The 12007-nt window shown below is 54.0% G+C and overlaps 1 protein-coding gene across 1 annotated transcript; it reads left to right on the top strand.

Annotated features, from left to right (window-relative positions):
• Positions 1–5: 5 nt before the first annotated feature.
• LOC117216100 lies at positions 6–11794 on the top strand. The gene is made up of 2 exons (XM_033462620.1): positions 6–97; positions 11428–11794. Exons 1-2 carry the CDS (start codon positions 6–8, stop codon positions 11792–11794), a joined length of 459 nt encoding a protein of 152 aa, XP_033318511.1.
• The last annotated feature ends 213 nt before the right edge of the window (positions 11795–12007 follow it).

The raw sequence follows: 12007 nt of genomic DNA, 5'->3' as shown, positions 1-12007 counted from the left end.
ATCGAATGGCTCTTCATTCCTCCCAACTCACCTCACTTCGGAGGGCTATGGGAAGCTGCAGTGAAGTCCTTCAAACGACATTTCAGGCGTGTCGCAGGTAACGAGCTCTTTACATTCGAAAATTTAAATACACTTATCATTGAAATCGAGTCTATGACTCCAGTATCATCTGATCCATTACAACACAGGCTGGGGATACATGGGAGGCAGACGTAGAGAGGACGGAGCTGCGAGCGTAACCGAAATCTCCGGTAAACTGGAGAGCCTGGGCAAGGGAGGTAACCAGAATGGAGGACTAGTGCCTGTGAGCGCAAAACGGTTGTGGATGCGGGTAGTCCGGCTTGGACAAGGAGGAGTTAAAGCAAAACATACCAAGTGTGAGGTTAGGACGGTGGAGTAGCCATATTAGGACGCGTGACAACAGCGCCGCTACACGGGCTACCTGAGGAACTACCCAGACGCAGCCATATTGGCGCGTGCGCCGAAGCGCGTTGCGCGGGCCACTTGAAAGTGACAGCGACTGGCAGAGTGGCAAGTGCTGACCGAGCGACATTTCCTGCCCAACGGGGAAACGGACGCAACCATGGCGAAAGAGAAGGAGGTAGAGGAAAACGCTAGGGGACGGAGGGAAACGGAACTGGCTGCGGAGCCGCCGCACGTTAGCACCTGGAGCGTGACGAAGGCGATGCCGCCAAAGGAGGGACCCTCCCGCTTCACGCTGTACAAGGAGGGAATATAGACTGAGGAAACAACAGAGGAGGAGGAAACCCCCGCCAGAGAAGCACCCCGAGCGAAGAGAAAGAAGGCCAACGAATCCCCCGAACTCCCCGCGGACCCGGCTGAAGTAATGAGAACAGCCACAACGGCGGACATAGGAGCCGAACTGATTCGCCGGGCCGCCGAGGTGGCCAAGGCTGCCGAGGCACCCCGCAGCCACCAGGGCACGCAGGGGAAAACCCTGAAGGAGGCGGCGAGAACCATCACCGCGGGCGTGACAGAGATAGTGAGGAGAACGGACCCTGTCACCGACGTACTCGCTATAGCGCAAGGACGCATAGCAACACTGGAGGCGGCGGTAGAGGCACTCCGAAAAAAGCCGGCCTCGGGCCCCACCGCGGATGAGAGCAGCTACAGGGCGCGTCTCGCTGCAGTCGAGCACCATGTAGAGGAGATGAGGTCCTTGCTGCACCGACTGGAGGAACAACTGCAGGGAGCAGAAAAAGGAGAAGGAAAGGAGGTCGCCCCTGCCGCGAACACGAGAGGGATGGAGCCTGGAGCCCCAAGCGCCCCAGCGCTCAAGGGAGGCCGAACGGCTGTCACCGAATGGCAGACCGTCGGAAGGAAAAGAAGAGGAAAGAAGAAGGAGGCAGGGAAGAAGCAGCCGGCGAAGCTGATCCCCGAGACAGGGGCGGAGAGCCAGAGGAAAACTCCGGAGAGAGGATTGGAGAACGCACGAAGAGGGGGAGGCAGGGGGCCCCTCCCGCGCGCACCGCGAACGTCAGCGGTAACAATCACCCTGACGGACAAATCGAGCCAATCCTACGCGGAAGTGGTGGCTGCGGCCAAGGACAGCGTCTCCCTGACCGATCTCGGCATCAACACGATGAGGATGCGGAAGACCATCACCGGAGGTGTCATCTTAGAGGTCCCTGAGGACCAGGGAAGGGAGAAGGCCGCAGCGCTCGCAGCACAGCTGACGCGGGCTCTGGACCCGAACGAGGTCCGCGTGGCGACCCCCTTCCGAGCCGCGGAGGCAAGGGTGTCCCTGATAGACATAGCGGCCACCAAGGCGGAAATCCAGAACACCCTGGCGAGGGAGAGCGGCTGCAAGCCGGAGGACATCCGGCTGGGAGAAATCCGCCCCGCCCGGAACGGACTTGGCACCGTATGGATACGAGGCCCTGCCAGTGCAGTGAGGAAACGGGCCCAGGCTGGAAAAGTCGCCATAGGCTGGTCGACGGCGATGGTCGAAGCCATCGAACGGAGACCGTTACAGTGCTACAGGTGCCTTGGGATAGGACACACGGGGAAGACCTGCACCGCCAAGGAGGACAAGGGGCACCTGTGCTTCAGATGCGGCGAACCAGAGCACCAGGCGACAGCATGCACTACTGCGAGCCCGAAATACCTGCTCTGCGAGGCGCTTGGAGCACCGTCGGTGCACAGGATGGAGGGACGGGCTGCGCCCCCTCGAAGAAAGGCTGCAAGAGGCAGCGCGAAAGGCTCCCCGTCGCAAAGCGACCCTAAGCGCGCGAAAAAGGAGGTAGGCACGGAGGAAGCCACAAACAAGGAAAGAGCACCAAAGAACTGAGAATGAGCATCCTCCAGACTAACCTGGGAAGGTCAAGGCGAGCACAAGACCTGCTCCACCAAACCATCCGGGAGAGCACGGTCGCCCTAGCGGTGGTGGCGGAACCATACAGAGTTCTGGATGCCCCGGCGTGGGTCGGAGACACGGACGGAATGGTTGCCGTCACCTGGACATCAACGCCCGGGGCGTTCGCCCACGGAGCCCTGCTGGAACGCGGCAACGGGTACGCCGCGGTCGAGTGGGCAGGGATGATGGTGGTGGGGGTGTACGTGTCACCTAACAGCGGACAGGCAGCGTTCGAAGAATTCCTAGACGGAGTTGGCGACTGCGTCAGGCGACGACTCCCCCGACAAGTGCTCGTCCTGGGAGACTTCAACGCACACTCCACGGAATGGGGGAACGCCAGGACCAACGCGAGCGGCTGCATGCTATCAAACTGGTCCGCGGGACTTGGACTTGTGTTAGTGAACAGGGGCTCGACCAGTACCTGCGTGACGTGCAGAGGGAGCTCCATTGTTGACATAACATGGGCCTCCCCCGAGGCATTCAGGCGGATCTCAGGCTGGAGAGTGGCCGAAGGGGTCGAGACGCTGTCGGACCACCTCTACATATTCATGGAGGTGGACGCACCTGGACCTGGAATGCCGACGACAAACGACGGGCGCGGCCCGCCGAGGGGGAGACACGCTCGCCCACCACCTAGATGGAAAATAAAGGAGAGGAATGAAGATCTACTCCGGGCGGCTGCTATAGCAGCAGCTTGGAGCTGGGAGGCCTCAACAACGACGACCGAAGCAGACGTGGAAGAGGAGGCCGAGAACCTCCGCCAAGCCATGATAGCAATCTGCGACGCATCCATGCCACGAGCCACACCGGGCACGGTGCGAAGCAGAGCAGTTTACTGGTGGAACCCCGACATCGCGGAACTGAGGACGAGATGTGTCCGGGCTCGAAGACAGTACCTCAGGGCCCGCCGCTGGCGACGACGCGACGAAGAAGAAGTCTCCTTGCGCTACCGGACGTACCGCGCGCTACGGCGCTCGCTACAAAGGGACATTAAAAAAGCGAAGGACCGTGCCTGGTCCGAACTGGTCGAAACAGTCGAGTCGGACCCATGGGGGAGGCCATACAGGACGGTGACACAGAAACTACGCGCGAAGGACCCCCTGACAACGGCGGAAATGGAACCTGCGCTGCTGACGCGGATCACCGGAACGCTCTTTCCCCCACAAGAAAACAGAGCGGCGGAACGGCCACGGGAAACGACACGACCGCTGGAATGGAGGGACGACTGGGAAGTCACGGAGGAGGAGATATGTGAGGCAACCAGAAGAATAACCGCCCGCAACGTGGCACCGGGCCCGGACGGAATCCCTGGCCGGATCTGGGGGGAAGTGATGGGGGTCACGGCCCCCAGACCCCGGCACCTCTTCACAAGATGCCTGAGGGAGGGAGTCTACCCCCGGGCGTGGCGGAAGGCGAGGCTGGTCCTGCTCCATAAAGAGGGCCGACCGACGACCTCGCCGTCAGCGTACCGGCCGATATGCCTACTGGACGAGGTCGGCAAACTACTCGAGAGGGTAGTCGCCGCCCGGTTGGAACGACACATAGCGGGCCAAGTGCCAGGTTTGCACGAAAGCCAGTACGGCTTCCGGAAGGGGCGCTCGAGGATTGACGCGGTCAGACGCGTACGAGCGATTGCGGAGGACATGGTCTCCCGGAAAGGCGTGGCGCTGGCGGTTTCCCTGGACATCGTCCACGCGTTCAACACCATGCCATGGGACAGGATAGTGACGGCCCTGGAGCACTTCGAGGTTCCCAGCTACCTCGTCCGATTGATCCGAGCCTACCTCGACGACAGGTGGTTGTGTTACACCAGTAAGGAAGGAGAGAAAAAGCGATCCGTTGAGCGTGGCGTCCCGCAGGGCTCGGTGCTGGGCCCCATACTATGGAACGTTGCGTACGACGAGGTACTACGATGCCCGCTACCCCCAGGCGCGGCCATAGTATGCTATGCGGACGACACCCTAATCCTGGTCGAGGGTCGTGGCTGGCACGAGACGCTGCGCATTGGCGGAATCGCAACGGCCTGTGCGACCCGTGCCGTGGACGAACTGGGCCTGAGAGTTTCCCCTGCGAAGTCGGAGGCCACCTGGTTCTTTGACAGGAAGAGGCGAGGGACACCACCGCCCGGCCTATGCATAAACATGGCAGGTAAAACCGTCCGGGTGGGATCACAGATGAAGTATCTGGGACTCACCATCGACAGCCAGTGGACGTTCGAGCCACACTTCGACTCACTGATCCCGTAGGTGTCAGCGGCTGCCAATGCCCTGTGCGGCCCACTACCGAACATCGGCGGGGCCGGAGACGCGGTGCGCCGACTTTACGAGGGCGTCGTTCGGTCACGAGTGATGTACGGGGCCCCAGTATGGGCGGACGACCTGATGGAAAGCCGTCGCAGCATTCTGCTCCTGAGAAGACTGCACAGAATGACCGCCATCAGAATCATTAGGGGATACCGGACGGTGTCGCACGTGTGACATCAATCACATCTCAACCTACATCAGTGATAATACATCGACGGCCGACTCTCGAACACTTTTGGACACATCACCACCTTATCATCATAGCATACACCAAGACTGTGACGCACCTTAGTCCACATCAGAGATAGGATATGGACCCCCGACCTTTGGACACTTTTGGATACATCACCACCTTATCATCATAACATACACCAAGGCTGTGATGCACCTCAGTCCACATCAGAGATAGGATATGGACTCCTGACCTTCGGACACTTTCTACATCATAACCTACACCTAGCCCCTCAACATCCTAAAACCAAAACGTATATAAACCGAGACTTCACCCAGCTCGGGCAGTTCTTGTTCTTCTTCTAGTTGCTGTACTCATATAACCCCTTTTTTCCAGGTCGGTATTATTTTGTAAGTGTGAACATTTATAATAAAGTTTTATAAAGGAAAATAAGTAGTTGGGTTACGACTCAGCCTTCTTACTACCACACAAGTACCGACTTTACGTGACACACGCGTCGGCGTCCACCCTAGCCGCGTCCCCCCCGTGGGAGCTGCGGGCGCTGGCGCTCAAAAAGAGATACACCCGCCGGAGAGAATGGCACCCGGGAGAAGACCCCACCGAGCAGGCGGCTTCAAACGACACAGGAACCGTCGAAGAGGACACATGGAACCTGTGGCGATCCCAACTGATCAACGGGAGAAGCGAACACCGAGGCGCGGATGCAGTCCTACCAAACTGGGAGGCATGGAGGAGCCGCCACGGCCTCCCACTCACATTCAGGATGACACAAGTACTCACCGGACACGGCGTGTTCGGCGAGTTCCTGAAGAGAAAACGGCGAGATACGACAGACATCTGCCACCACTGCGGAGAGGGCAGGGACACAGCGCAGCACACCCTGGAGCTCTGTCCGGCGTGGGAGCTGCTCCGCTACACCCTGCGGCACGCCGTAGGAGAAACGTTGGCCCCCTCAGCGATTGTGGAAGCGATGTTGAGAGGGTCACAGGAATACGAGACCGTCCGCCTCTTCTGCGAGCGAGTTATGCTCGCGAAGGAGCGAGCGGAAAGGGAGAGAAAGAAAAACTTTCAACCCTGCAGGATAAGACGATGGAGAAGGATGGCAGTCAGACGACCCAGAGCCGCCCCGCCTCCACCCCAACGGACTACGACCAGAAGAAGTGACAGCACTAGGGGCAACGACATCCCCCTAACGCCTACTCAATAGCCGGCTCGAACTAGAGAACGCGTGAAGTGGGTGCAACTGAAGTTAATTCATAAGAGAATCCTGGAGCATCCCTGTCATACGCGTCGGGTGGTCATCGTGGAGCTTTAGTTGGTAAGAGTCCGACACTACTGTGCTGTTACGCAGTTACTGGAACAGCGGAGTGTCCATGAGGATTTCTCCACGTAAAAAAAAAGAAAAAAAAATTTGTATGTGAGTTACTCTGGCTTATCAATATGCCCTGTTCAAAGTTGGCCAAGCTGAATACTGTCACAGGCCTCTATCTTCCTTAATAAGAGCTGTAGGGGATCGAACAATGAGACTACCAATATGAGACTACCAATGTGCCATTGCTTTGCCCGGAGCTTATATTCCTTACAATACCTCTTGATATTTCGAAGCAAAACAACAACATGGTTTGAAGCAAGTTCTAACACTTGTGCCGCTACAGAGCTTTTTAAGGCATGGATAAATTGAATGCACCTTTGTTGAGTCTAGATGATCCAGAATGGCGAACTACCGCAAGTAGAGCAACTAATCCAAATACTAGACATGCACATATACGTAATATGTTTAACATGGATAGGAAATTGTTATGAAATTTAACAATCATTGCAATAATTACATCGGTTGGGAAGTCGTATTACTAGATACTTATTGTAATATCCTAAAGTCATTCGAATTAGAAATCAGTTGAAAATAGAAAAACCGTGTACGTCGTGATTCTGTGGTTCGTTTACATTTAAGAGTGCCTACGTGACTAAAGGCACGTAGTTGGTAGTTCTTACATAGGTATGAGGGAAACGATAGACAACGTTAGAAGAAGGACGGTTTCGCTACGCAAGGCGAGTCGAAAAGTGTGCGTGTTGCGAGAATTAGAGCTAATTGACTCGTCGAAGAGTAGAGTCGTTAAAGGTATCGAGTCGTCGAAGAGTAGAGTTGTGAGAATTGATAGAGTTGTTAGAGAGAGAGAGTGTGTGTGTGTGTGTTAGATTCGTTGTGACGAGAGTGGTCAAATAACTGTAAAGTTATTTGATATAGATACGAGTATTGCATTTAGTTTCCGGTAAACAAATATCGTTTCCTGTCCAATTTATATATGTATATTCAATTTAGTATTAATAAGTTGCGAGTAATCGGGAAAAAATTTCTATCCTTATTTTCCGATATTACATTATTTTCACAGATTTCAATTCACTTATCCATTGATTGATATTAGGCCAAATGCGGAACTTCGCATCTTATTAGATTAACAAATAAAATGTATTGTTCCTGATAAATGGTATGCAGAATAGTATTGGAAATAAAAGACTGGTTTATATTACAGTTCAAGTGACTGATAGTAGGAAAGCAGTGATGGAAAGTGAGGCAACGTATTATAAAATTGAATCCCTCTTTATAGCATGTAGATAGTATTTTGAGTGTGGACGGAGGACAAAATTATGCCCTAGCCGGTCGACTTGCAACCATAAAGCGCGAACTCGATGAATACGAAACGTCTGGGAAGGCAAACAGAATCTTCCTAACATCTTGCCGCAGCTCGTTCGATGAACTTTGGAGGAGGATACTCGCGGTTCAAGAAGAGTTAGATGGGTTAGATGAGGGGGAAGATGCGCGTGTAGCTTCGTTATCGCAAGAGCATCGGGAGCTTGACATGCGGTTCCTAGGTCTCTTTGAGCAAATGTCAGCAACTAACCCGTCGACCCCTAACACCACCCCTACCTCCTCGTCCAAGTCCCAACCGGTGCAAAACTTACTGTCCGAGACTACGACAGCAAGGGGGTCGGACTAACAAACACATCTCCCCACAGCCCTCTGCATCATGATCTGTTGGCCACAGCACAGATCAAGGTTTTGAACAAACAGGCACAACCAATCCGAGCCCGAGCCTTACTCGACACTGGGACGAGCATGAACTTCATGACCGACAAGCTCGCGAATTCCCTCGGTATAAAACAAAGGAGATGTGCGATCCAGATCGGAGCCCTCGACAATTTGAGCACAACGGCAAAACGATACACCACGGCCACAATCACGTCGACGGACGGCAAGTATAAGAAAACATTGAGATTTCTTGTTATCCCGGCCATGTCGACTTTCATACCAAGCGAGCCCATCGACCCCTCGAGTCTGGGATTACCCAGAAATATTCAATTAGCCGATCCACAATTCCATTGCCCAGCCCCGATCGATGTCTTACTTAGTACCGGATCAACATTTGCGTCGCTGTGCATCGGGCAGGTCAATCTGGCGCAACCAGGCGAACCTGAACTACGTCTACAAAAAACACGGTTCGGCTGGGTAATCGGGGGGAGTCCAACGTCCCAAACCGCGATAAATACGTTCCACGCAACCACAACGGCTCTGCAAGAGGACCTCGCACGGTTTTGGGAGATCGACGAGGGACCGGCCACTACTCATCTTTCGGAATCTGAACGACTATGTGAAGAACATTTCCGAAACCATGTCCGACGAACCAAGGAAGGCAGATACATCGTTGCATTATCATTCAACGAAAAGCTTTCCTCACTAGGGTCATCGAAGGCCGCTGCAATGAGCAGGCTCGCCTCTCTTCATCGTCGATTCCAACGCGACAAACAATATGAAACCGCGTATAGTGCTGTGATCCAAGAATATTTAGACTTGGGTCAATGACGAAGATCAACACGGATCACGCCACCGGCTACGGATATTATTTACCACATCACGGCGTGATCAAGGAATCGAGCGACACCACCAAGCTCCGGGTTGTGTTCGACGGCTCAGCATCAAGTACCACGGGAGTGTCTCTAAACGACGCCCTTCATACGGACCCGAAATTACAAGAAGACCTGAGAAACATCCTATTGAGATTCCGGTCATTTCAATATGTCCTTACCGGCGACATCGAGAAAATGTACCGTCAATTCATCCTACGTCCAGAAGATCGTCCTTATCAAAAGATTCTGTGGCGTGCCGACAACGGAGAGATCGAAACATACCGACTCAACACCGTAACGTTCGGTCTATCCGCAGCCCCGTATCTGGCCATCCGATGTCTCAAACAGTTGGCAGAAGACGAGGGACCTTGATTTCCGAGAGCAGCGCAGATCCTGCGGCGAGACTTCTATGTCGACGATGCGTTGACCGGAGCCGATACGAAGGACGAAGCCTTATCAGTCAGGAATGATCTCACGAAATTACTTAAGCTAGCCGGTCTAAATATCCGCAAATGGGCATCAAACGATCGGGATCTGCTACGAGGGCTACCTGAAGAAGACACCAACCAGAAATTACATCTCGGTGAGTCATCCACTTTAAAAACACTCGGCGTCTTTTGGGATTCAGCCGACGATGCCATACTCTATTCGGTCAAGACGATCAGTGACACTTCCCGAGTCACAAAGCGATCAATCAGTTCAGTCATCGCACAAATCTATGATCCACTAGGATTGCTCGCGCCGGTAATCGTTCGAGCAAAAATGATTTTGCAACAAGTCTGGACATTGAAGGTAGATCGGGACGAATCCCTTCCGACAGACGTACACACAGAATGGATCAAATACCACACCCAATTGCCGTTGTTAAATGTGGTAAGGTTCCCTCGGAAGACCATCATTGAATCCGCAACGAAAATTGAGCTACGCGGATTCTGTGACGCTAGCGAAAGGGCATATGGGGCGTGCGTCTACGTGCGGACGACGGACCGAAAGAACAATATTTGGACTCGACTCCTCACGGCGCGGTCGAAGGTAGCGCCGCTCAAATCGCTTTCCATACCACGTCTCGAATTAAGCTCGAATTAACTTATTTTGACGTTCTTGATTTCGTCAATACGACAGGCCCTGGCGACCAAGATATCGCGGATAGTATACTGGACTGACTCCACCATCGTGCTCCATTGGATCAGGTCTTCGTCGCACACCTTGAAAACATTTGTGGCGAATCGAGTCGCTGAGATACAGACCAAGACCAATACCTCCGACTGGCGTCATGTGCCTACCGACGATAATCCAGCGGATCTCATCTCCCGAGGCCAGACGCCCAAGGAATTCCTATGTCCGTCCATTTGGAAAAACGATCCAAGGTGGCTCCTACAAAGCGAAAACTATTGGCCGGTCTGGAGCCCGACACCGGTAGTCGACCTCCCGGAGCAAAAGAAGACGATCTGTCTGAGGACGAATATTAGCGACAACACACTCCTCCATCGTTACTCGTCTTGGCCAAGACTAATAAGAATCGTCGCCCGGTGTCTTCGATGGAGACATAAGCAACACCTATCTGCCCATCTCACCACAGACGAACTGACTGCAGCGCACAACAGACTAATAAAAATATTACAATCCAGTCGTTTCGCGCCTGAAATTCGGATCCTCCAGAAAAATCGAAGCGAGGATGTTGGAGGGAAACTACAGCCATTAAACCCCTTCCTCGACGAAGATGGGCTACTCCGGGTAAGAGGACGACTAACCAACTCCGCCATACCCTTCAGCCAAAAACACCCGATCATCCTACCGAAATCCCCGGTGACAGAGCTAATTATAGAGCAAGAGCACCGGAACAATCATCACACAGGGACACAAGCTACACTATACGCGGTGAGACTGCGCTATTGGCCGATCGACGGTCGTAGCCAGGTATGGCGCACTCTCAGAAGGTGCGTCCGATGCTGCAGAGCCAACCCTACACCAGTGGAATACTTGATGGGTGATTTGCCAGAGGCGCGTATTACCGAATCGCGGCCGTTCACGAACGTCGGAATCGACTACTGCGGCCCATTCTACATCAAGGAGAGGAGGGACCGCAACCGACGTAAAATCAAGACGTACGCCGCCATATTCGTTTGTCTGGCGACAAAGGCGGTCCACGTAGAGTTAGTCAGCGACCTAACCACCGACGCCTTCTTGGCCGCGCTACGCCGTTTCATCTCGCGGCGAGGATACTGCGCAACGATCCTCACCGACAACGGCACCAATTTCGTCGGGGCTAATCGGCAGCTGCAAGAACTCCGGACCCTATTGCAGTCCGACGACCACCAGGATAGGGTACAGAATTTTCTCGCCGACCGACAAATACAATGGCGTTTTAATCCTCCGAACTCACCACATTTTGGCGGCTTATGGGAAGCCGCGGTTAAAGCGTTCAAACGCCATCTCATCCGCGTGGTCGGCACGGAGCTCCTGACCTTTGAGCACCTCAACACCCTTGTGATCGAAATTGAAGCCATTCTCAATTCACGCCCACTGACTCCCATCTCATCCGATCCGAAAGATCCTCCTGTCCTCACTCCCGGACATTTTCTGATCGGTGACACACTAACCAGTTTACGGGAGCGTGATTTCAGGACAGTTCCATCAGGCCGGCTATCCAGTTGGCAGCGCATTCACCAGATTAAGCAGCACTGCTGGAGCAGATGGTATCGAGAATACCTAAATGAGCTAACCCGCCGCAACAAATGGGACAAGGGCAAACATAACATTCGTGAAGGCACCGTAGTAATCCTCAGGGAGGATAACGTACCCTCTATGCAGTGGCCTTTGGGCCGCGTAATCAAGATCCATCCAGGAGCCGACGGAATCATCCGGACCGCTACCGCGCAGGCGGCAACAAGCATCCTCGACTGCGGTGTCAAAAGACTGGTCCCCTTGCCCATCCACCCAGATCCAGACGAGGCCGAACGTCCACACGGAGCGAAGGAGGTCACCAACGACACACCTGACTCCACAGCCAGAATTTGATCGGTGCCCTCTCAACGGGGGGAGGATGTTACGCCGCCTAAAACATCTGCACGCCAGCCCGGGCGACCGGACAACAACCGACCTGCGTAACGTCACTTCGATCCTCAATAAACTTAAGGACCCACCATAACTTTCATTTCCCTGTATTGTTTCGCCCTGTGTCTTCAACCCGTTTGTCTTGAAGAATTTCTAAAGCTTAAAAATATTCTCGAG

Source organism: Bombus bifarius, unplaced genomic scaffold, assembly GCF_011952205.1.
Source record: "Bombus bifarius isolate JDL3187 unplaced genomic scaffold, Bbif_JDL3187 scf7180000010152_frag, whole genome shotgun sequence".
Classification (NCBI taxonomy): domain Eukaryota; kingdom Metazoa; phylum Arthropoda; class Insecta; order Hymenoptera; family Apidae; genus Bombus; species Bombus bifarius.
This window is presented reverse-complemented; position numbering and strand designations above follow the sequence as displayed.